Source organism: Trichosurus vulpecula, chromosome 5, assembly GCF_011100635.1.
Source record: "Trichosurus vulpecula isolate mTriVul1 chromosome 5, mTriVul1.pri, whole genome shotgun sequence".
NCBI classification, from domain to species: Eukaryota; Metazoa; Chordata; class Mammalia; order Diprotodontia; family Phalangeridae; genus Trichosurus; species Trichosurus vulpecula.
In genome coordinates, this window is record NC_050577.1 from 57,276,394 (window position 1) to 57,303,537 (window position 27,144).

General features: G+C 37.1%; 1 protein-coding gene across 1 annotated transcript in view; it reads left to right on the forward strand.

Moving 5' to 3' along the window:
* Window positions 1-27,144, forward strand: part of MRC1 (mannose receptor C-type 1) — a 127,388-nt gene that overhangs the window by 50,478 nt on the left and 49,766 nt on the right. Inside the window, 13 exon segments of the mRNA XM_036759851.1 lie at window positions 361-474; window positions 4,350-4,496; window positions 8,236-8,270; window positions 8,272-8,311; window positions 8,314-8,436; window positions 13,618-13,775; window positions 18,514-18,621; window positions 20,015-20,130; window positions 22,072-22,112; window positions 22,115-22,219; window positions 25,224-25,423; window positions 26,413-26,537; window positions 27,034-27,121. Coding sequence (XP_036615746.1) covers window positions 361-474; window positions 4,350-4,496; window positions 8,236-8,270; window positions 8,272-8,311; window positions 8,314-8,436; window positions 13,618-13,775; window positions 18,514-18,621; window positions 20,015-20,130; window positions 22,072-22,112; window positions 22,115-22,219; window positions 25,224-25,423; window positions 26,413-26,537; window positions 27,034-27,121 — 1,400 coding nt within the window.

Below are 27,144 nucleotides of genomic sequence, written 5' to 3' on the forward strand. Positions count from 1 at the left end.
ATACTATTATTATCTCTATTTTACAAATGAGGAAACTGAGGTAAACAGAGGTTAAGTAACTTAAGTGCAAATGAGGAAATTGAGTCTCAGAGGGAAAATGTAGTAAGTAGCCAAGACAAGATTTGAACTCAGATCCTCTGATTCTAAATCCAGTACTTTGTCTGCTATACCATAACAGAGGCTCTGGTGAGCTAAAAATAAATAACATTTTAATATATCAAAATGATAATTTTCTGTTCTCATATTAAAAAAGAAATACCTATAAAATAATCCCAATTAACTATGTAATTCAAGAAATTAACATTTGAACATGAGTACATTGGTTTCCTCTTCTGAATGCCAGTTATTTTTGTTTTATAGGTTTGACGAATTCATTTACCACAGGACTCTGGATCGGACTTAACAGTTTGAATTTCAACAGTGGGTGGCAATGGGCTGGCTTCAGTCCTTTCAGATACCTAAACTGGCTTCCAGGTAGGTGGCATTCCATTGGTGATTGATGGGGTTAAAAATCTGCAATCATAAAACCCAAAAGATTAAGGTCTTCTAGACTCATACTTAATTTTCTCAGGGGAAATAAACAAAAATGGAAGAAAAAGTCTTATTTCCCTTAAGGAGTGTGGCTACTGGTCTAAGTTTATAACATAGTAGGAACTTTAACTTTGTTCAGTTCCCTGGGGTCAATAAGTAAAAAATACGATAATGAACTTGATCGAATAGATTTTCAGTCAAATTGCTCTGTGATTGAATGTTTTCTATCCTATTTAGGATGCAGATTTCTCAGGGACATAGATTTTTGCTTTTCTAACATCTATATGACTTGATATGTCCTATAATGTCATATGTAACGAGTACATTTAAATAATAGTTCTTATTATTTGTACTCGATGTACACCACCTACCAACCACTATACCGTAATCATACTCAAAGCATTGATCCAGAGGTGGCATTCTACCGAGTCTTGTATGAAGTACTTTTAGAAAAGAGAATTAGAGGATTTTTGAGTTAGAAGGGATTTTAGAAATGTCTATTATTTTACCAGTAAGGAAACTGGGGCTCAACAGTGTTAGATGTCTTTTCTCTACTGTATTGTCCAAAATCGCCTTGTTAATGCATGGCAGCACTGGAGTCAGTGTCCCCTACTTCCAGATTCAGGCTTCTATATCTCAAGATATAGCATCTCAAGACCAGAATGCTTTTGTAGTTGCAACCATTTGTCATTGTTGAAGTTTATGATATTTTGCCATAGGAAAATGCTTTATGACATATGTATATACAGATAGTCTGTGAGAACCAACCAACCAATCGACAAGCATTTACTAAGCGCCTCCTGTTTACCAGGCATTGGGCTAGGTAATGAGAACACACAAAAAAATAATTGAATAAAAAAACCTATTTCCAAGGAATTTAGTTACCTGATAATTTATGGGAGATACTGAATTTGGGAAAGGGGCAGGTATTTCATGTACACAAATTGTTTTAAAAAATATTATATTCTCCCCCCCATTACATGTTAAAATAATTTTTAAAAAAGTTTTGAATTCCAAATTCTACTCTTCCCTCTCTCCCCTCCCCCTTCCAGGAGACAGTAAGCATTTTGATATAGATTATACATGTGCAATCATGTAAAACATTTCCATATTAGTCATTTTGTATAAGAAGACTTGAACAAAAAAGAAAGAAAAAGAGAAAAAAAAGAAGAGAATAGTAGTATACTTTACTCTGCATTTAGATAGTATCAGTTCTTTCTCTGGAGCCAGATAGCATGTTTCATCACAGGTACTTTAGGATCGTCTTGGATCATTGTATTGCTGAGAATAGCTAAGTCATTCACAATTCTTCATTATACAATATTGCTGTTACTGTGGACAATGTTCTCTTAGTTCTGCTTACTTCACGGATTGCTTTTTGAAGTCAGAGGATCCTCTAGCATGTCTGTCTTTAAAAGTTCTAAAGCAGCTCACGTAGATTTCTTTTGATTCTTGGCTAAAAAAAGATAAATATCACAAATTCCCTCCTTTAGGAAGAAGCATTTCAAATAGGAGAAGAAATGTGACAGGACATTCTTTCTAAATGTGTTTTGCTAAATTCTATTAAATTTTATTAAGAAATTCCATTTTCTAATTTTCTGTCTTCTAATTAAATTGGTTTTCTTTGGCATGAGATATACCATTTTCTCTCATTTCCACAAGTTAATTATAAACCTAATGCCTCTCTTACTAATTCCCTTACAATTGTTTCTCTAATCTATAACCTATTTTAAACTTGTATACAAAGAATAAGCAGCTACATGTCTGTGTATGCAGATAGGCCCTATAGGTAAATATTAATGTTGACTATGGGAAGGAAACAACCTTAATGTGAAAGGACATCGGTTTTCATTTTAAACAGCATCATTTATTTAAGATTTTCAGTTCTATTTTTGATGCCTAAGAATTCACTTCACAATATACATCATGTGGCTTTTCATTGGGTATCAGCAACAAGGTAGAAAACTATATGGAACATAATTAGTTCTTCAACACTATTAATTTTAATTGTTGAAATATGAAAATTAATGTCAGCTTAGTAACAGTAGTCAGGAGAATAGAACAGAAGAAAACAGAAGGGTTTGGAAAGTATATAGAATGCCTTTATAATTGGAGAAGGTTGTTCTTCTGCCCCCGCCATCCACAAGTGATCCAATATCAGCTACATTTAACTAGAATTTTAAAAATTAGTTGAGGCCCAGTTTTGCATCTAAGGACAATTTGTGTTGTTTTGCTCTTTATTAAATCAGAGGTTCTAGAATCTCATCTATTTTATTTGCTTCTACTATCACACAAATTAGCTAATTACTTTGTCCTGGGCCTCCATTTTATTATAAATAATAAAATGAATACAGTGCCTCCTACTTGCCTTTCAAGGGTTATTGAAAAAAAATGAGAGTAACATCTTCAGTGAACAGTGACAGGAATCCTTAGTATTTTAAAAAGAAATTATGCCCTCTGTTGGACCAAGTTTTTTACGGGATGCTGGAAAACTAATTCAATTTATGCTTGGGGAAGTAATCATTGTTGCAAGGTTATGATTGGGTAACCTAATTTAGGGAGTTTTCTTTCCCAGATTTTTATTCTATCAATTGCTAAATTGGGGTTTCCATAATTTCATTTGCATGAAGCCTAATTCAGTCTAACAGGCATTTACTAATGTTCTACTATGTGTAAGGCATTGTGGCAGGACACTGTGGATACAAAAAATTTTTTCCTGCCTTCAAGGTGCTTATATTCTAGGCTTACCTTACACAATTACCAACTCTAGATATTCAAATACTATTATGACAATGGTAAGCATTTAAAAGGGGCCCTAAGTGCTATCTCTACAAGAGGTTGTGAATACATATTGATAACTAAGCATATGGAATGATTTTTACTTTCTAGAGTATAATTAATAAACCATGACTAATAGATTATTGTACTATACTCCTCAGTATTGCTTGTAAGTTCTTACCACTTCTCTCCATTATCTCTTAGTCCAGTATATCCTGTTATGTTTAACCAGACAGTGGGGTCCCACATTTTTACATATCCTTATACTTATCTTGAAGTAGCTCTGTGAGATTTCTATGTATTAATCAAATAACCTTCCCAAATCTCTGGAAAATTTTTATATAGCAGGCATTTTTGTTGCAGTATAGAAGGGAAAGAGAGCCTAGTCACAACAGAATTGTCTTTAAGTATCAGTGACACAAAAATAAAAGAATGTACTGCTTTACAGAATGGATGCCTTCCAGCAGATTGTAAGTGAATCCATTTCCCACTAAAATCCAGAATGAGAGAGAAGATATGTTCTAATGGGGAGCAGAGGGATATACAGTTAATAGAGTGAGTTGAAAATTTGTTTAGGAAAGGACAATATTCAAAAAAGATTTTGCAGTACTTAAAAAAAATCAAGTTCCTGACTCCTGTGCAACTTCCATCATCCTTTTTCTTGCCTCTCCTTTTCCCCTCCTTTTCTTCCACAGTCTTCCAGACAAAGAGACTTTTTCTCTTGCTTGAAGATGTCACCTAACTTCATCCTCATGGCTGCTCTTGGTGTTAAGATAATTAAGCCCATAGCCCTCCCTCACTCAAATCAAAGTCTACTGCAAGTCATATCATTCCCTGTCATGGTCCTCTTCAAGAACAAAGGACAAAACACAATTAAAGCCCACCTCAACAGCCCTCCTCCATGTTTCCTACTCCCTTTTAACTGTTCCCGCTTGGTACCAATCTTCTCTCTGGACTTCATATACACTTCATTTTGGAACTCTGGTTTGGAATTCTCACCAATTTTCTCATACCTAAATTCTCTTTTTATCTCCTTAAAGGAAGTCCAGCACTTGAACCTGGAAAAAGCTGTGTGTTCTTGAATCCTGCAAAAAATGCCAAATGGGAAAATGTGGAATGCCTAACGAAACTTGGATATATTTGTAAAAAGGGGAACAGCTCATTAAATCAATTCCGCATTCCCCCAGGTAGGCAATTATTTAACCTAAAGTGACTGAGAAAGGCCTACGTTTCATTTGTGATTAAATTAAAACACTGTACATTCTGTGCTAATAACTTGGAATACAGAACTAGAAAGTTTGTAATTGACCTAAAGGTATCTTTGCCATTATCCACAAGTTTTCTACTTAATTAATTAATTAAATTATTTATATATTTATATTTATTTTAAATATATTTAATATATTTTAATTTAAATATATTTGTGCATTATTGATATATTTTATCATATTATTTATTGATTTTATTATTCTAATTTAGATTAATTCTATTAGATTAATACATATAAAGCTTCTACTTCAGAATTCCTCCATCTGATCAATTTTTCTTGTCAATTGTCATTATGTCTTATAACCCCTAACCTTACTTTTCATCTTCACTATGATCTATATTCCCTACAATTCCTTCCCAGGCCATCACCCTGTACTATTAATGCTCTCCCCACTTTCTTATTTCCACTCAATGGTGAACCAAATTCAACTCTATACTAGCCTCTGTTCTTGAATCCCTGAACCCTTGAGCTATTGCCAACCACACCTTGCTAAATCTCAACCTTTGTTGTTATTGTTCAGTTGTTTAGTTATCCTACTCTTCATGACTCCATTGACCATAGCACACCAAGTTCTTCTATTCTCCACTGTCTCTCAAAGTCTGTCCAAATTCATGTTCTTTGTTTCCATGACACTATCTCATCCTCTGCCATCCCTTTTTTGTTTTGCCTTCAGTCTGTCCCACATCAGGGTCTTTTCTAATGAGTTTCATCTTCTTATTACGTGGCCAAAGTATTTAAGCTTCAGCTTCAGTATTTGACCTTCCTGTGAAGTCTGAATTAATTTCTTTTAAGTATTGTTGATTTGATCTCTTTGCTGTCCAAGGAACACTCAAAAGTCTCCTCTAGCATCACAGTTTGAAAGCACCAACTCTCAACCTTGAATTACTTCTGTTCCGTGCTTCCAAAGCTCCTATTCACATGCTACTGAACAGAATTGGAGGAAGTGACAAAACTGTGCTGATTGAGTCCATTACACATGTGCATTATTTAATCTCAGTTGCACCTTCAATGCAGCAAGGCGATGATTCTATTCCTCTGTAAGCAATTTGCTACCCACCTCTCCTCAGTAGCTTTTTCAAATTCCCATTTCCCTTGACATCTCCTTTTCCACCTTTTCAACTGATGACCTCCTTGCTTAATTCACTAAAAAACTGAGGCCATTCAACAAGAGCTCCATCATCTCTCTTTCTTTTCAGCTTGTATCACTCAGACATATTCACCCACCATCTCCCTCACTGTAGCCTCAGAAGAAGAGATAGCCTTTGCCAAGCCCATCTATGAGCACTGCTGATCCAGTCCCATCTTTTTTGTGCATATCACCCCCATTATCATAGCCCATTCTCTCATTAATTCAAAACCTTTAGCTCTCTTGGTTGTTTCCATGATGCCTAAAAACATGCCCCCTCCCCATCCAAACATTCTCCTTCACCATTCTAAAAGAGCTCTCCCTTGATCTAGCCTTCTCTACCAGCTCTTGACCTATATCTCTCTTTTCCTTCTTGGCTAAACTCCTTGAGAAAGCTCTCAATAATTGGTTCTTCTGCTTCTGCTCCTCTTCTAAGCATCTGCAATTTGGCTTCTTATCTCATTCAACTGAAACTTTTCTTTGTAAAAACACCAATCTTGACAACTGGCTTTGATGACTCATCTGCTTCCTGAGAATATTTTTCTTTGTGGAATCACTTCCTCTTTCTTTCCTTTAATACTGATCTTGAAGACAGGAAGAACTGAGTTCAAATCCTGACTCGGACACATACTAGATTTCTGACCAAGACAAGTTACTTAACCTCTCTGCATCTTAGTTTACTCATGTATAAAATATGTGAACTAGATTCAGCCTCTAAGATGCCTTTGAAATCTCTATCTATAATCCAAGGATATTCAACAGTGTGTTCTATGCATAGTGAACAAACAGTTTGGACTTAGAATCAGGAAGACCTGAGTTGAATCCTGCTTCAAGTCACTGTTAGCTATGTGACTGAACAAGCATCTTAACTTTCTGAGCAACGCTTTCTCATTTGTAAGAGATATCATAATTACAGAACTGTGGTGATGATGGAATGAAATAACATATTTAAAGTATATAAGCTGGGGCACGGAGAGGCAGGTGTTCCACAGGACTGTCAAAGAGCCACTAGCTTGCATTTGTAGCATACAGAATTGTGGACCAAATCAGCTAGGAAGAGAAAAACACAAGTCATATTGTCACTGTAAACATCCCAGGTCCACACTTCATGGGTGTAAGATGAACTCGCAGTCAGTTTTGACTCCCTCTAAAAACCCTCAATAGTATAAAATCAGGGCTTTCTTTCAATCTTTTTTTCACCCTGAAGATGTGGATTCCTTTTCTTTCTCAATGATACTTTTAAGGTTTCTGACAGACATGTCCTTTTCCATTTGAGTTTTAAGCAACAAAGTTAACGTTTTTCCACAAGAGGGCTCAAAGTGCATTAAATTTCTTTCAAATATAGCTATGAGAAGTGTTTGATAAGAAGAAAACGTTGTGTTTTAGTAGTGACTATGTTACCTACTCCATCATACCATTATCAACATTTAATCTGGACCTGCTGTATGCAGAGGACACTGCCAGGTGTTGGGAATACAGAGAATCTTAAGCAAGCTCCCTGGGCTGGATATTCTGGTTGGAGAAAACAGGACCAAATAAATTAAAGATGAATGTAATACAAGGTAGCATTTTATTCTTTCATTCATTCACTCATCACTCATCAATTCTACAAACTTGTCTACGTGTGAAGAAAAGGCCAGGGGCTCATGGAGATACAAACTTTAGTGAGATTGGGTCTTTGCATTGCTTTCCTCCCCATCCTCTTCTCCTTATGCTTTTCCTACTCCCTCCCACATTTCCACCCACCCCCATTCCTTTTTTCTTGTTAAAAACCTAACATGTGTTCACCACCTTAGCTCAAACCCCACTTAAAGTTAGGGTAATCCCTTTGTTGAACTCAAGTCCTATAACATTTAATTTGTTGTCTTCAAATAGTTAGCACTTAGAATGAGATATGTTGTATTGTTATTTATTTCTTTTCTTTGTCCTAGATTTTCAGCTAGTGATAATCAACTTGAGAACAAGTAAAGTGTCTCTGGTTCCCAGTGGGCATTACTGAATAAGAGCTCTGAAAATGGTTTATTGTCCTCTGTTTAGCAAAAGGGCAGCTAGGTAGCAATTAGATAGAGGGCTGGGCCTGGAGTCAAGAAGACCAAATTCAAATCTGGTTTCAGACACTTTCCAGCTGTATGACCCTAGACAAGTCGCTTTACTCCCATTTGCCTCAGTTTCCGTATCCTGTAAAATAAACTGGAGAAGGAAATGGCAACCACTCCGTATCTTTGCCAAGGAAAAACCCCAAGAGTGGATTCTATTCAACTCTAACAACAACACCAATTTAGTAAACAGATTTTTATGATTTCAAATTAAACGTTGTTGAATGTAAAGGATAGAGTTGCTTTTTTTACTCCAAAAACCCCACCTGTTTTGCATACAAGCCACAAAATCTAAAGGATTTTTATTTCTGATAATCATTTTGATTTGCTTCCACAAAGCTAGGTGAAAATGCACAAATATCTCAAATGTACTTGTGGTTTCACTTAAATCTTTCTCTTGTTTGCTCTCAAACCGATTTTTTTTAATTTTCTAGAAAGTGATGTTCCTGTCTCCTGCCCAAGCCAGTGGGTGGCCATACAGTTCACTGTTACAAATCAATAGAGAACTCAAATACAAAGAGATGCTACGGTCTGCCTGCAAAAGGAAGGAGGAGATCTGGCGAGGATCCATACTATAGAGAATTTGACTTCATTTTTTTCCCAGTTTGGGATACGGTAGAATTCCGACAAGTACAGTACACTCTGCTCTTCTACTTCCTGCTCCTTGAGGATGCAATTATAGAAATTGTATACAATTATGAAATACTAAGACATTTAGTATAAGTAGAGGTAGGTAGTGTGCATAATAAATAGGGTTGGGTTCAGAATCAGGGAATATGTGGGGTCAAATCTCCTTTTTGGCTTTTTAATAGCTGGGTGACCATCTGTAAGTTACAGAACTTAAATGGGCCTGAAGCAAGTCCTTAGGGTTTAGGTGGCTCAGTAGATAGAGCGCTGGGCCTGGAGTTACCTGCCTGAGTTTCGAATCTGGCATCAGACACTTACTAGTTGTGTGACTCTGGGCAAGTCACTTAACCCTGTTAGCCTCAGTTTCCCTCCATCTGTCAATGCAAGGACCAGTTAAAGGAACTGGGAATGTTTAGTCTGAAGGCAGAAGACTCAGTAGGAAACACAATCGCTTTCTTTAAGTATTTGAAAGGCTTCCATGTGTAAGAAGGGTTTAGACTAGTTTTTGTTTGGTGCCAGACAGTAAAAGTAGGAGCAGTGGATGGCATGTTTGCTGAGAGGTAAATTTAGACTTGATTACATGACGAACTTTCAAAAATTGAGCCAATGTTAAGTGAATAGGGGCTATCTTTGGCAGGTTGTAGGTTATCCTCATTGGAGATGTTCAAGCAAATGATTGGAGGGCCATATTGAAATAGGAATTCCTTAGGGGGTATGGATTGGTATAAATGGTTTCTGAGGTCCCTTCCAACTCTAGTGTCCTATGATCCTGAATATAAATGAGTCCAGAAACTCATTAAGTACCTACTACTCATAGCCCCCAAACTATGAATGATGAGTCTTCTGAACCATTAGCTGGTTAGGCCATCTGTTTCCATCAAGCAGAAGAAGAGGAAATGAGTCATGATCATGGTGGAGGCCAGCCCCTTCCCGATGCATAACTATGGAACAAGTTAGGAGATTAGAAAAAGTAACAGGAGTTAATGAGATGGCAGTTAAAGTTGAGATAGGTGGAGAGAGACATAAAAGGAGGAAAAGGAGAAATAGGGGGTGCAACTGTCAGTTATTTCAAAATTCATCTTAAGAATTAGCTGATCTTCTCTAGAAGATGCTCCACACTTTTTACTTCATTGATGCGCATTTATTTAAAGTGATTAATTAGAGTTTTAAGAGATATCTGAGAGAAATAGTTATAGCAGATAAAACAATATATCTTTTACATTTCAAATTCTTAGAATTTTTTAGACTGTTGATTTAATCATTTTTACATTAACCACAGAATATGTGATTAAAGTGCATAATTAGAGAGGGAAATACAGAGATATTAATGATAACGATGCTCTAATCATTCTATAGATATTCATTGTCTACTTTTGATAAAATTAAGAAAGGTAAGTATCAGTGACATGGGAAAGGACACTTTTGTGAGGACATTTTATAACAAAGTCCTCAGTTCCATTACTGCTGAGGGACCAAGGCTCGTGATCAATTATAATAGGCAGCCCTTCTAAAGATATTTAAAACACTTTGTGTGTTATTTCATTTTTACCTCATCTCAACCTTGTGAGATACGTGCTATTGACCGCTTTAACATATGAGGCTAAGAGAAATATTTTTTTACCCTTTTCTTAGAGGGGGGAAGGCAGGGCAATTGGGGTTAAGTGGCTTGCCCAAGGTCACATAGCTAGTAAGTATGTCAAGTGTCTGAGGTCAGATTTGAACTCAGGGCTTCCTGACTCCAGGGCCGGTGCTCTACTCACTGTGCCATCTAGCTGCCCCCAATAGAAACCTATCCTAATTTGCCCAGTGTCATCCAGCTTGTAAGCAACTGAAGGAGGATTTGACCTTAGATCTTCCTGCCTCCAAATCCAGGGTTCTATCCACTGCACAGCCGAGCTGTCAGTGGCAGCATCTACTGGAAAAATCTGGCACCCAAAATGCTTAGCAGCGGGCTTGGAGTCTTATAGTTTACAATCCTTTTCAGATGAACTATGCACCCCTCTTGCAAATGACATTCTCTCATTCATGATTCAGAACACTGGAAACACCTGCTGCTATTGGCCTTGGGCCAATAAATGGGCTTCTCCAAAAATGAATTTCAGCGGCATTTAGCGGAAGGGCCAAAACCACTGAAGGAAAGCCTGAAATGGAGAAGTCTTTCAAAATTTTCAGAATCTAACCAATTTTTTCTCACTCTCCATAACAATATTTTTGCATTCTTCTGGCAGGTACTTTCATTGCCAAGACGAAAATGATCAAATTAAATCGACACATGGCTATTTTGACATAAGCGTAGCTCACGACAGACGCTCTAGAAAATTAAACATACTTTTCAGGGTCTACTGTTATTTTCCTTTTGGGAAATGCCTAAACTGAATGTAGAGTTAGATAACATTGTCATAGGACTTAGAGGGACCTAGATCCCTACAAACACCCTAGACAAACTCTAAAAATACACCTGAAGAAACATTGACAAAGAAATCCAAAGAAAAATAGCTATGAGCTCTTTCAGCTCATCCAGGGCATCATCAGAATGAGATGTGCTTAAATTTTGAGTCATTCATTTTTGCTGCTTTTAAAAATTGTCTCCTTTATTTCTAAATACTAACTACCTTTCCCCTTCCCCATATGTATATATGTATGTATGTGTCTGGATTCGTTTCTACCCTTAGTATTATTTCATACGTGTCTTCCCAAGCTTTAGGCTATACTTTATATAGGTGTAGAAATTTTTCAAGATGTAGAAATATTCATATATCACAACTTGTTTAGCTAGTCCTCCATGAGTGAGATGCATCTTTTTTTTCTAGTTCTTTGCTCCCACAAAAAAGTACTGCTATAAATATTTTGGTGTATATTGGACCTTTCTGGCTTGGACCTCCTTAGGGTATGTGCTTAGTAGTAGGAAGTCTGGGTCAAAGGGTGTGGATGCTATAATAATATCCTTAGCATAATTCCACATGACTTTCTGGGTGTTTGGACACATTTTCAGCTTCATTTTTTGTTAATTTAAGGGAAACTATTTCACTTTCTTGAAATAATATATTGTTCTTGTGATCTAAAAACAAAACCGAAAACTTTCCACCAAATGCCCTGCAGGACTACTTGCAGGTAGGAAATCAGCAATCAGACTTTCTGTTGATTTCACTAACAGTTCAATGACAATAGTCAAGGTATAACCTACCTCTTCACATTATATGTCTCATACGTTAATCAATTTTATTATAAAGATTAAAGTGTCTTGAATACAACACTATTAATGAAATAATAAAGTTTTTTTTGATCATTTAAACTCTACATCTATTTGATGACATTGGTGTTACCACTCCATGTCATAAATGCTACTCTTCTGGAGGGAAAGGTGAAGGGATGTGGCCAAAATAATAATCCAGTTAAGTGGATTGGAAACAGGTTGAATGTTGAGACCCAAAGGGTCGTCATTAATGGTTCAATGTCCTCTTGGCAAGAAGTCTACAGTGGTATGCCTCAGGGAATCTGGGCTTGGTCCTGAGCTGTTAAACATTTTGATCAAGGACTTGGAATGAGGCATGATTGGCCCACTTCTCAAATATGCACATGAGTCAAAGCTGGAAGGGATATTTAATGAACTGGGTGATGGATTTAGAATTCTGAAAGATTTTGATAAGCAGGAATATTGAGTCAAATCTAATACTCCATAGGGATAAGTATAAAGTCTTCAATAGGCGAAATCCTTTTCACAAATAGAATTATAGGGAGATATTTTTGTGAAAAAGATCTGGTGATTTTAGTGAACTGCTAGTATAGTATGAGTAATATAGGGATTGTTGTTATTCAGCTGTTTGGTTGTGTCTGATTCTTTGTGACCTCATGGACCATAGCATGCCAGGCTTGTCTATCCTCCACTTCCACATCTCCCAAAGGGGGATATAGGTGGAATTAAGGATATGTTAGCCAAAAAAATCTAGTAGAGTCATATTGGATTGAGTGTCCATGACTGAGGAAATCATAGTCTGTCTGTACTCCACAATGACAAAACCATATCTGGCACGTGTTATGAGCATTCATTTTAGAAAGTGCATTGGTAAATTACAAGGAAAGGACATTGACAAACTGGCTAGAAGAGGGCAACCAAGATGGCGGATGACCTCAAGTTCTTGCCATATTAGGATCAGTTGAAGGAAATGGAAACCCATAGCCCAAAGAAGAGAAGACATGGGGGTGGAAGGTTGGAGATGGGACTCTTCAAGTATGGGCAGGGCTATTTGGCCCCAGAAGGCAAGAACCAGTAGCAATGGAAGTTGCAAAGGAGCAAATTTGGACTTCATGTAAGGAAAAACTTCTGAGCAATTATAGCTATCCAAAAATGGAATGAGCTTCCTTGTGAGGTAATGGGAATATAATACAATATAACATCATATATAATATATCATAGCATATGTCATAGCATAGCATAGCACATAGCATAGTGTATATACATATATGTATGTGTGTATATGTCTATATATACATACACGTGTATGTGTATATGTGTGTGTTTGTGTGTGTATACACACAAGCCAGAAAAATATGAGACCTTCACTTGAAGTCTCCAAGCAAAGCCTGGATGACCATTTAGAGGATACTTTTTAAAGGAGATCCTCTTTTAGGTATAGGCTAGACTAAATAGACCCTGGGGACCCTTCCAACTCTGAGATTTGGTGACTTTGTAGAAATGGTTGGTCATGTAGAGTATAGCTAACAGTCCTGAGAGTGGGGAACTGATCGTGTTTCATAAATAGAAAGGTTTCCATAAATTATTTGTACCCCAAAATAATGACCTAAGGTGGAAGGATGACTTAATTCAACTTATTTACCAAGAACATGTTTGTTTAGTTATTTCTATCCATATAAAAAAGGATTTGTAATTGCTTGACTAAACCTGACTGGTAAGTCTCACCATTGTAATTCAATGTGGATAGATTGACAACACGAATTGTAGAGGAAGTTTGAGTCCTCTCTATAGCATCTATACTAGATTAATTCTAACACTCAGGTCAATGATCCTTTATGATATCAGTAGGGCCCATGAAAAGGGTAAGCCTGATGCCAATAGAGCAGAAAGTCACAATTGCCTAATGCCCTTCTTACCTTACAGGAAGCATTTTTTCTCCTCTCACTTAAGCTTGTATGAAAATGTGTCTCTGTGTATTTTTTTCCTCTCTGTTTAGTGGACACAGATACGCTGTGGATTGGGTTAAATGATCTCAGGATTCAAATGTATTTTGAATGGAGCGATGAGACCCCTGTAACCTTCACCAAATGGCTGCCTGGAGAGCCAAGCCATGCAAACAACAGGCAGGAAGATTGCGTTGTGATGAAGGGAAAAGTAAGAGGACACTCATTAATCTCTGTCTTGTAGTAGCCAGAGCTTGCCTCAAACCAAGCCATGCAAAATGTTCTCTCCTCTTTCTGCTTAGTCCCTTGTGAATGGTTATTTAGGTTGGGTGGGCATGGGTCAAATTTTCACTCCGGTCAAATGTCAGCCCCCCACCCTAGCTAGCTCTTAAAGAGTAATGTGCAGCAGCTTATGAAAGGATACTAACAGAAATAGGAGATTTACATCGAAAATAACAAGAAATAGCTGGTCACATTGTCCATCTCTGACTGGATCCTATCCATGAGGACTCTGCACACAAGGAGAATTTGGTTCTCATTCTAGCTAGTTCTCCATGTAGCAGATACAGCCTTTCTTGTTATGATCAATTCTCTGGGACAGGCCACATAATATTTTGTGAGTTACTTGGAGTGACTGCCACTTAACAAATCATGGCACATGTAGTTTAAAGAGTACCTGAATGAATCAAAATAATCAAATGATTATCATTAAAAAAAATCTAATAGTAGACAGTAAAGAAACAAATTTAGTACTTCAAAGTACTCATACTCATAGGTTGGATGCTTTCAGCTTGCCCAGAATCCTAGGTCCTCACCCGCTACAAATCATCAGTGTGAATCTGGGCATAAGATGGTGTGGTACAGTGGAAGGAGTGCTGGATCCACTGTTACAAGACCTGAATTCTCACCAGGGGAGTGCTGGTAAACATAATGACCAACTCTCTGGAAAAATTGTGACAATCAGCTCTCTGGGGGAAAGAAAGTACCAACAACACAATTTTAACCCCAACCTGTATTAACATTTTCTCTATCACTTTCTTAATCTAGACAGTCAATAAAACAAACAAACAAACAAGCAAACCAACCCCTGATTTGTCCTATTTGCTGATTTTGGGGGAGCAAATGCTAACACTGAAATTTTAACAATGGACTCTGGGAGCTGGTATGAGCTGGCTCCAGCACACCTCTGGTTCACATCCTAATTCAGCTACTTACTACCCTGGACAAGTCACCTAGCCTCTCTGTGTCCCTAGGATAACTCTAAAGTGGAGCGACTAGACTAGATTACTACTGGGATCTCTTCTAGCTATAAATTGATAAACCTGTGAGTCTGTGACCTAGTTCTGAGGTTCTTATATTTTGTTGCATAATTTGAAGAGAATCACTTCAGCTCCCTGAATCTCTGTTTCCTCATCTGTAAAAGGGGATCTCCCTCACAGGATTATGATGCTCTTGCTACATACTTAGGTGTCCCAAAAGTCTCTGTCTGGTTTTAAGACAGCCTAATACAGACAAAGACTTTTGGTACATACTATATAGGAGCACTGTTTAGCCCTAAATTTTTTAAGTCTTACTGAGATTTAGCCACGTAATTGTTTTCTGGACTTCCTACCTAACAATCATATCTGACACTTTATATAGCACTTTAATTTTAAGATTTATAAAGTGCTTCATATAAAGTTTATTATTTAAATCACGCATAAACCCTGAGAGACAGGCACTACAGGAAATAATTTCTTCATTTTACTGATGAAGAAATCAAGGCTCAAGTTAGTGACTTGTCAGGGGTCATGCAGCTAGTTAAGTCAATAAGCATTTTTTACGTAAGTACTTAGCATATGCCAGGCACTGTGCTATGTGCTGGGCATAAAAATAAAAGCAGAAAGTCAGTCTGTCCTCAAGGATCTTATATTCTGTAGGGAGAAGATAATTCATAAAAAAATTTGATAAACAGGTGGTGGGGAGTATCTGTGTGTTTGTATCATCCCACTTCAAATATAATGATGGGCACTGTACCATAAATAATGAAGGTACCCTATGAGGGACTATGGGAGAGAAAGTCCTGAGAGTCAAGGTGGCAGCCTGGAGAGAAAGGAAGACATGACTGGTCTGAGGGTCCTCTTTAACATAAAGGTTCTGGGAGGAATCAGCCAATCGGAGGGAGAGGCCAAAAGTGTGATGGGTACTTCTAGTGTGTGAAATCCAGTGATAGAAGGAGCTTCAAGGGTGGAGAAAGTCCAGTCAGGAATGTAGCTAGTAAGGCTTAGAGAAGGGATCTGCATCCAGGTCTTCTCGTCGCCTGAATATACAGCTAGTCCATTTTCACAATTAAAAGTATTTTTGTCTTTATTTTAGATTTTTTTTTCTGTCATTTGGTTGACTTAAATATGTCTAATATTTTTAGTTTCTATTAAAAATGTTGAACACAAGGTAGGTATTCAGTATTCCTTTAAACAATTTCTCTGGACATTAAAAGCAAATAAAAATGTCCTTTCGATTTTCCCAATCTGTATGTGGTGATTTCCACCAGGTGTTGTGATTCTAGTAACTTTCAGGTATAGGATTTGGGACAATGAAAACATAGATAATAGAACCCCTTAAAGTTAAAGATGTTTCAACTGTGGTTGCCAGTGAGCGTAGGGTGGTCAAACGTGAAACAGACATGTTCAGTCTCTGACTCCAATGTTGACCTGCCAGGCAATGTTTGAAACCTGTTCCTTCCTTTGGATAAGTTTGCCTTCCCTGGTGCACCTTGCAGAAAATACCCAGGGCGTTCAAGAGATCACATTTAGGATTGATTTAGATCTGGAAGGTAACTTAGAAGATCTAGAAGATCCCACATCTATCTAATCTCATTTTATAGATGAAGAAAGTGAAGCTTACAGCATGGCCCAAAACACTCTGGTAGTGAGAGGCAGAGATGAGATTTGAACCTATCATCGCACTTCAAATATAGTATGGTGGGCACTATATCATGAATAATTGAAGATAAAGACAAAGAATTTTCTTTAAGAGGGATTCTCTAATTTTCTAGATATTTCTTCTTTTCTAATGCCTGATTCCCTTCCCTTCAGTTTTGTTCTGGTTTTGTATTGTTGTTTTTATAGTCTTTCACTGCATTACAGCAGGGGAACTCTGTCTCTCTCTGTCTCTCTCTTTGTCTCTGTCTCTGTCTCTCTGTCTCTGTCTGTCTCTCTGTCTCTCTCTCTGTCTCTGTCTGTCTCTCTGTCTCTCTCTCTGTCTCTCTCTCTCTCTCTCTCTCTCTCTGAATCTCTCTGTCTTCCTCTGTTTCTGTCTCTTTCTTTAGGCAGACATCTTGTCAGCTTCTAGACTCTTTACACTTGCAGGCCTATTGTGCATCATCACAGCCCTTCATACCCTGTTTGATCTAGTCAAACTGAACCACTCTCTTTCCCATAAACAACATTTTATCTCCCACCTCCTTGCTTTTGCACAGATTGATCCTATACCAGGAATGCCTTCTCTTTTCATTTCTGCCTCTTAGTCTCTAAAAGCTCATCAAATGCTACCCTTTATATAAAGCCTATCTCAGTCTTCAAATTAGCTAGTGGTCTCCCAGATTACTTTGTGTATATTTTGCATTTATTATTCTGTATACATGTTTTCATTCTGCATAAAAATGAATACCTCGAGGGCATGGGTTGTTTATTTTTTGTCTTTATATCCCCCAATACTCAGAGCTGGGATAGGCACATAGTAGGTACTTAACAAATGTTTGTTGAATGAATGAAACAATGAATGAACAGAGACCATAGCTTTGGGGTTGTATTCATGAATAGTGTGTGTACGGCACCAGACTAATAGCCTCTGGATAGAATACTGGGTCTGGAGTCAGGAAAATCTGAGTTCAAATTCGTCTTCAGATGTTCTCTAGCTGTGTGATTTGGGTATATAACCTCTTAACCTCAGTCTGCCTTAGTTTCCTGAACTGTAAAGTGGAGATAATAACAGGTTGTTGTGAGGGTCAAATGAGATATTTGTAAAGCACTTAGCGCAGTGCCTGGCACATAGTAGGCACTATGTAAATGCTTATTCCCTTCCTCTTCCCATTTTATTAATGAGGAATTAACTGATGTTTTGACTGGGAAGAGTGGTGTGTCAGGGTTTAATTAGGGGAGGTAGGGTGATGCAGTGATATATATTTGGGGGCAGCCAGGGGCAGCATTAAAGCACCAGCTGTTGGGTGGGGATACCATGAAGCCTAGAAGAAGTCATTTTGCCTAGTACCCTAGTTTCTTTACCAGAGAAGGGTCTCATGCCTGGAATGGTACTGTGAGAAGAATGGTCCCAGAGTGACACCTAGTGGCCTTGTCAAGTATATACTTGAAGTTAGTCAACAGACAAGGCAGAACAAAGCAACAAGCATTTATTGAGTGCCAAAGCCTTTACAAATGTTAGCTCGCTTGTGAGGTAGGTGCTGTGATCATCCTTATTTACAGTTCAGGAAACTGAGGCAGATAGCAGCTGGTGACTTGCCCAGGGTCACACAGGTAATACATGTCTGAGGTCACATTTGAACTCAAGTTTTCCTGACTCCAGGCCCAGCTCTCTATCCATCTAGCTCTGGCCATCTCACTTCCTCAGGCAAACAGCACTCTTAAGCAGTTTATATTCTAGTTGGGGAAGACTACACACAAAAGTGAGCTGAAAAACCGGGGATGTGTGTGAAGGTACACATCATACTGCAGTTTGGAAAGTCAGGGGCTCATTCAGAAGGTGACTGAAAATTGGCCATCCTGGACCCCACGTCAAAAATGGAGGAATTAACAAGTCTGCTGCATGCTTTGTGCCAACCGCTATGCCAGGCACTAGAAATAAGAATTCTTTACTCTCAAGGAACCTTCCTTAGATCTTGCTTTTCCCTCTCCTAGGCATAGTTGCAAAAAGATGGAGGAGCCTGCTCAGCATTCTTTTCTTTGTTTCTGCAGGATGCGTACTGGGCTGATCACCCCTGTGAGAATCATTTTGGTTACGTCTGCAAGTCAAAACCACTCTCCAAACCACCTGTAGTGGAAGTAGAACAAGGCTGCCAGAAGGTGCGTGTCAAGTGTGTTAACACGTGCCAGGATTACATGCTTCATTGGTTTTCACGATCCATCCAACTGGTCCATGTTCCACAACAAAGTCTATAACACTCAGATATAGCTGTCTTTCCCAGTGACCCTCCATGGCTGCTACAGGGTCAGAAGATGTGTCCGGAAGGGAATTAGAAGAGGAACAGAGTTAAGGAAAATGAGTGGGGCAGGTTGGACGATGGCAGCAGCCAGATAATAGGAGAGTAGTGTACCCAGTCAAGTCTAATGTGAATAAAAGGAAAAGAATAAACATTTATTAAGCACCTAATTGTGCCAGGAACTGTGCTAAGGGCTTTATAAATATTATCTTATTTGATTAAGGAGCAAGGGCTACTTTTAATTTCTTGGGGGCATCAGAGATGAAGATATTGTGAAAATATTCTACCCTCAGGATTCAAAAGGGAGGTGAGGTGAGTAGTTGGAGTATAGATTGGAGCCAATTGCTCACTTGTGTAGGGCTGGACTTGGAGCTAGGAAAGCATGAGCTCACATACCCTCTCAGTCACTTTCTAGCTGTCTGATCACAGACAAATTACTTAAAATTGCCCAACCTCAGTTCCTTCATTTGTAAGATGGGAAGTCCCATCCTTCGAAAAAGTATAAAGTTTAATTGAGATGGGGGAGAAAATGACTCTTTGGAGATGATTGTGTTCCATGTCCATCCTATGATGCAACACTGTAAAATGTTATTATAAAAAAGTTGTGCCTTTGTTTCATGGGAGACTTGGGATCATTAACAGAGCTTTACAATTTCTCAAAGGCCAACTAATCTGCTCTCCGCCCCCTGTTTAATTCAGGGCTTAACTCATTGTCCATCTGTATGGTCTGATCCAGATTATATATATACACATACACACATATGCATATATACATCTATCTATCTATCTATCTATCTATCTATCTATCTATCTATCTATCCATCCATCCATCCACACACATATATTCTAAGCCATCAAAACATTATTTAGGTTTGGATGGCTTAGATCTCTGGTAGAATTTATTGAGTATATACTTTTAAGTTTAATCTGCATTGCTAATCTTTATCACTTTAAGTCTAGACAATCAATAAAATAATAAATCAAGTCCTGATTTATAGCATTTGCTGATTGCCAAGATGTAAATGATTGCACTGAAATGTTAGCAATCCCTTCTTGCCAACAGGTCAAACTGGTTCTAATATACACCTATGCGTATTTTCAGTTCTATCTCACATTGTTCATGTTCTTTAAAAAATTTTAGAAATTTCTCCCCCATTTAAATATGTTGGTCTTCAAAGCTTTTCTTTTAAAAGTACATAATAAAGGAATTTGAAAGTCTGCAAATATTTTATACCATTGTATGATTGTATTAACAGGGATGGAAAAGACATGGCCTTTACTGTTATTTGATTGGGCAAACACTTTCAACATTTGCAGTAGCAAACCAGACCTGCATAAACCAGAAGGCTTATCTTGCTACTGTGGAAGACAGGTATGTAATGGTTTTTATTTTTTTTTGTTAAATTTGTGAAGGAAGGAATGGATAGCAGAAAGTTTTAGGCTCTAAAGTGTTTTACATATTTCCCTATTTAAAAAAGCCTAGAGAGGAAGTTATAAATCATCTAAATTTGGTTCATACATCCAACTCCATTCTTCATTTTGGTAACATAAAACAATACTCAGAAGTAACCTGGGTATTTTTTGCTTTGTTTTGTTTTAAACTGACCCTTGATTTCACTGGTAGGCTGCACAGAGTGCTAGAATTGAAACAGGAAGACATAAGTCCAAATCTAGCCATAGATGCGTTAGCTGTGTGATCCTGGGCAAGTCACTTAACCTCTGTATCTCAATTTACTCATTTGTAAAATGAGGATAATAATAGCACCTACCTTCTAGAGTGGTTACAGCAATAAAATATCTGTAAAGCTTCTCACAAACCTTAAATGCACAATAATAATCATTAATAATAATAAGAAAAACTCCTGCTACCAATGCGGGTCAGTACCTGCTCTCCAATTTATAATCTTAGAGATCTGCATAGGGCGTAGGGAGGTTAAGTGATCTGCCAAGGGACACATAGCCAACACGTGTCAGAGGTGAGAGAGCTTTCAATCCTTGGTCTTGCCCTGCCACTCTTTGTAATATAGTTTTGTATATACTTACTCAAATAACTTTGTAGATAGATCAGCTCTTTTATTAAACATTGTGACTTTGGACTCATCAATGCAGCTCTGCAAGAAAAAAGAATCTTAAGGGAAGCTTTGTCAATTCAGAACCCAAGGAGTGGCTTGGTTGGGTGATCATGGTTGTAACTCAAATTCATATAGTACTTTCAGATCTAAGAAGTGCTTCCCGCAAAACAACCCATGAGCTAGGGAACACATTTCCTCCTTGTATATATGAGGAAACTAAAGGTCAGAGAGATTATCTCCATTGCTCTTCCACATTCATTCCCCCAAAGATTTTATTGTTTGTTCTTCAGTCATTTCTGACTCTGTGATCTCATTTGGATTTTTTTGGCAAAGATATTGGAGGAGTGGTTTGTTATTTCCTTCTCCAGCTCATTTTACAGATGAGGAAACTGAGGCAAACAGGGTTAAGTGACTTGCCTAGGGTCACACAGTGAGTAAGTATCTGAGGCCAGATTTGAACTCAGGAAGATGAATCTTCTTGACTTGCACTCTGTCCACTGTGGCGCTGGGATTCATTAAATTTTCATAGCTTTTCATCCCTGGTTCTTCCCGGAAATTGCCTTTCAAAGTTTCTGTATCAGTTAATATTTGGTACCTTGTCTTACAGATTCAAATGCAGCTAAGGTTGTATGGTCCCAAATGATTTTTAATATTTTGCCATTGTTCATCCTGTGTTTATAAAATTCTGCTTAGATGGAAAAGTAGCTTTCTCTGTTCTTTATAAATTTTCGTCTTCCCATGTATTGAACTCAGCACATTGGCTCAATGAATATTTAGTCAGTGAGTTCTATCTATAATATTTCCCCCCAAGATTTATAGATTTCCTTAAAGGACATATTGTATACATAAAATCCATATACAGAATATTATCTAGTAGCTGGGTGGCACAGTGCATATAGCACTAGATCTGGGATCAGGAAAACCTGAGTTCAAATCCTACCTCAGATACTTATCAGCTATGTGACTCTGAGCAAACTTAACCATTGTCTGTCTCAGTTTCCTCATCTGTAAAATAAGGATAATAATAGCACCTACTTGCCAGGGGTTTTGTGAGGATAGAAGGAGATATTATATTTATCCTTAAAGTGCTATATAAATGGTAAGTGTTCTTTTCTTTTTTTTTTATTAGGCAGTACTCAAATGTACAAAAACATAATTGATACATCTTTTCCAACTTCTTTCTTAACAATAATTTCTGAGAAATTCCATAATATAATTGTTGTTTCTGATTCTCTTTTTAGATATGAACAAGCCTTTTTGACCAGTCTTATCGGATTGAGGCCTGAAAATATTTTTGGATTGGACTTTCAGATGTAGAAAACAAAGGGACATTTAAGTGGACCATCAATGAAAATGTTGAATTTACCCACTGGAATTCATTTATGCCCGGTAATTGTATTGCTTTAAATTCATGCCCTACTTCACATTCTAGTCCTTCTGGTCTGCAGTTTCTCAATTAACATAGTCCGGGGCAAAATATAAATTCATTCAATTTTTTCAGCAATGATATTTGTCATTTTGTTTATATCTTTTTTGGGTAACATTTTCAGTCCTGAAACAATTAAAAAATAAAGGATTTTATTTGCCAAGTTGGCAGATACTTTTACATTTATAAAACACTTTTTTTGCATTTTGTGGCAATGTACATTTCCAGCAGGCTCCCAAAAAGAGTTTTTAAGCTTGAAAACTTAAAAAGTCAAATAAGAAGTTTGAGATATTTCAATGGTTTTTTTTTTTTGAGGGGTGAGGGAGAAATGTGCACAGTATTGGAAAGAGGAGAGAGAGATGACACTGAGATGAAGAATCCTATTGGCACCTTTTATGCTGTGATTTGGATTCCAGATTTAAAGCTGTAATTAACCTTTAAAATCATCTATTTCAAATCCCTTCTTTTACAGACTAGTTAACTGGAGGCTATAGGGCTTAAATATCGTGCCTTAGGGCATATAGGTAGTAAATTCAGCATCCTCTCTGCCATGCCATTCCTGGTAAAATACTGAATGAAACACATTCTGGAGAACATGTTGCTTCCTTTCTACACCAATGTGGTAATATGGGCTTGAGCTGTGTGTTAAAAGAAATGAAGATTTCTGTAAGGGGGATAGACTGTGGAAACATATTCCATGCATGGGGGGACCACCAGGTGTAAAGGCAAGGGGGAAAGGAGATGGAGAATAGTGTGTGAAGAAGTCAGTAGACCATTATGGTTGGATTGTAGAGACCATGGTGTAATGAAATGGAATGGAAATAGAAGGATCCAGATTAGGAAGGATGTTAAATACCAACAAGTTTATATTTCATGCCTGTGCTTATAGGATTCCTTGACCATATCATTTCATTCCCTTTCCTCTTTGTGGATTTGTAACTATAAGTATTTTGATTCTTCTTTTTCACTCTGCATTATTTCATATCCCCAGGTCTTTATGTCATTCATATGTTGTCAGCCTAACTAGCATTATTAGTATGTCATTACAATAATGTATCATTATTCAGATACTCTCCTCTTGTTAGACTTTGGTTGTTTTCAGGTTAAAAAAATGTATGATGAAATAATTGGGTAAAAAAGGGCGATCATTTTCACAGCTTTTACATTGTACTGCCAGATCACTACTCCCCCAGAAGTGGATGAAAGTCCCCCATTTCTCCACAACTTAGCCAGCATCGATTTTAATGATTTTATTATTTTGGTCATTTGATGTGTGAGATGGTATTTCAAGTTGTTTTGATTTTCAATCTCTTTGATTATTAGGCAAGCTGAGAATTTTCACGGGATTAGTACAAGTTCCTTTCCTCTTTTGAAAACTTTAATGTCCTTTCACAATTTGTCCATTGTAGACTAGAAATGACCACTGTGACTTTAAAACAATTTCGTATGTGTTCCAGAAACCAAAATTTTTCTGTCATATTTGCTTCAACATTTTTCCAAATGTTTCTCTTTCAGCTCTACTGGTTTTCATTGTATAGGGTTTTAAAAAAAACAATCATGTAGTCAAACATGAGAAATAACATGACATGTTAGTTGGAGTACCAACCTTAGAGTCAGCATTCCTGATCTCTGTTGTGTGACCATAGGCATGTTACCTACACTCTCAGTGTCCCAGTCAATCTTCTGAGTAAGAGTTACAGATAAAATGAGATCAGACTCGATAAAGGGGGTTTCCATAGTGAAGAATTCCCACCACAGATGAAACCAGTGGTCTAGACACATATATTCCAATACATTAACAAAATATCAGTTACTATACAATATAATCTATTTGAATATATTTCAGAATGCCAAATATTAATCTTTAAATTGTTTGACATTTAGGGGTTTCAAATTCTTTCCTATTACAAATAGAGTAGCTATGTTTTTTGGGGGTCAAAATGGCTCTTTTTTTCCTCAATTTACTAGATCAAAGGTTTTGATCAGAATAATTTTTTAAATGAGAAAAAAGAATGTAAATTTTAAAAAACTGAGACAAAGTAATGTCCTTGGAGCCTGCCCTAAAATACAAGGACAGAGACATAACTGCTTGTTAATTACTAAACTGAAATATTAATTAACCTCCATTTACATTAGAAAACTGGTGTTTTACTATTGTGTTATTATTTAGGATTCTAAGACGAACTTTGAAATATATTTTAATATTTTGACCCTCTTATGTGTCCATGTAAGTTTCATTGTGATTTTTTTTCTAGTTCTATAAAGAAGCTGTTGGTGTATTGTTATTGCTTAAATGGATATATTAATACAGGGGTCTAAGCTTTTTTCTCCACCATTCCCCAAAATACATCTCATGATTCCTCAAACATGCCATCTATTTCTAACTCTGTCCCTCCTTCAAGTTTCTCCTTTGCTTAGAGTGACTTTCCAGTGGTTTCTAAATCCTATTCCTTTCTCAAGGACCAACTCCACTTCCACCCCCTCCATGGTTCCTGCCTGGATACTTCATCCCACAGAATATCCTCTGAATGTCTGGAGCACTTAGAGTTTGTCCTTTACAGTTTAGTACTTCATTAAGTCCTTTCTTCATGGTCTATATTATTTAATGTTTACTTGTTTTGTTTCTTAAACTAAGCAATAAGCTCTGCCAGGACAGGGACCATGGTCTATACTTCCATATCCCTCTTCAAGAATTATGTATCATCCATCAACCAAAGTACAAGTATTCGCAGAATTCCTGTGTATCGACCTGAGCATGCAATAGGAACCCCACAATTCTTGTACCTCGACTTACCATTTATGCACATTCCATAGAATTTTAGGACTGAATAATGTGAATTTAGAATTTAGAAATGCTAAGAAAGTATGATCAGTTATATGCTTTTTAACCTATGTATATGAAAATAATTTCCATCATGATAGAACTCATAGAAGAGTTGTGATTACCTCACTCTATTTTGTGTCTAGGACGAAAGACAGGGTGTGTTGCCATGAAAACTGGGATTGCAGGTGGCTTATGGGATGTTCTGAAATGTGAAGAGAAAGCAAAATTTGTCTGTAAACACTGGGCAGAGGGAGCAACTCCTCCACCAGTACCCACAACCACCCCTGCTCCAAAATGTCCAGATGGATGGATTTCCAGTAATAGAAAAAATTTGTGTTTCAAGGTAAAGATTAATCATCAAGCTGAAAAAGAATTTAGAATAGTTAAGAATGAAAAATATCCTGGGAGTTCCTTTCATAGTCCTGCGCTTCATCACCTCTTTATTTTTCTCTCTCTCTTTCTTTTTTCCTGAAATCTTCTTGTCACACTCCTTAACTTGCTCATCCTTTTCCTATATGAGAATTTCCCATTCTTTGTTATACTACTGTATTTTCTCCTACCCCTATCTGCCTGCTCTCAAGGTCCAACATGTCAACCAGCTAAATGATAAACTAATCAATATTAGTGGAATTTTAAGTAAGGTCTCCAGAGATAACTTCCCAATTTTTGTTGTCTAACTCATTGGTAACTATGACAATAATGGCAGGTCAGTAGGGGAGATACTTGGGAAATGGCCCATTGCTTACCTTCAAATCATAACCTATAAATAATTATTTATTCTCTATATAGAGAAGGATGACTTTGAATTTGCATGTTGTGTCATCATAATTGTATTAGATTTTCTGGTTGGGATTTAAGCATTCCTTGTGGAAGGCAAATTATACTTTCTGATGAAATAAATGTATTGGTGGATACCTGTATATTCATGCTACATACACAATATGTATGTGTGAATATATGTATATGCATGAATATATATATGCCTATATACACACATATACATATATGTATATATTACAGGGGGCCATATAGAGACTATGGAAAATCTGCACCCATATCTGCAGATGGTGGAAAACCTAAACAACTTCTCCTACCCTGCACATTGGAAAGTATTTCTCGGGTTTGTGCTATGGGCATCTTTTAGGGATCTATCTGCAGTGCCAATAGTTGTGGGCAGTTAAGCTAAAACCCTCAACATGGCATTAGTTTACTTAGTTATACTTCCTTGCTGTCCCATGTCAAATGAAATCCCACCAAATGAAAGAAATTCGTTTTCTTAATTTGATGAGGTGTATTGTAAAAATAATTTTTGGAAACATATTTTACTTCTAGGTTTTTGACAAAAGCAAATACAGTAAGAAAACATGGTTTGACGCTCGTGACTTTTGTAGAGCAATAGGTGGGGATCTTGCCAGCATCACCAGTAAAGAAGACCAAGTTACAATATGGCAGAACATGTAGGTGTTATTTCCTCTACACAGCCCTTCTTCTTTTAATTGGTTGCTGATAGTCACATCAATAATACACTTGGATTATTTCTGAAGTTATTGGAACATGCTAATCCTGAAGAAATATCTATATAAGTTACAATTCTCTATATCAGTCTCTAACTTATGTCCCATAGTTATACCTTCTCCCTCCCATATATGCACCCAAGGACAGATTTAAATGATAGATTCTTTCCAGATATGTGCTTAAATGAGTTGTGAATAGTATTACAGTCTATAAATTCTGAGTATACTATACATTTTCTGCTGTTTTGAGTATGTCTCTGTATACTAACACAACTGTAATTTATGAAGGCCTGAGCACAGGCCTTGGTGTTGTGTCAATTTATTTTGTATGCTCACCACTTTAATTTTTAGAACCAACTTTTAACTTTGGTTCTTGCAGATTGTCAGAATTATTTCATATAACATCATGTGTTGTTTTTATGTTTAATATCTTTTTTAGAGGTACTTCAAATTACCATGATGTCTTCTGGCTGGGGTTGACAATCGCAAATACCGATGAGGGATTTACTTGGTCTGATGGTTCCCCAGTGAGTAATTCCCTTAGTCATTC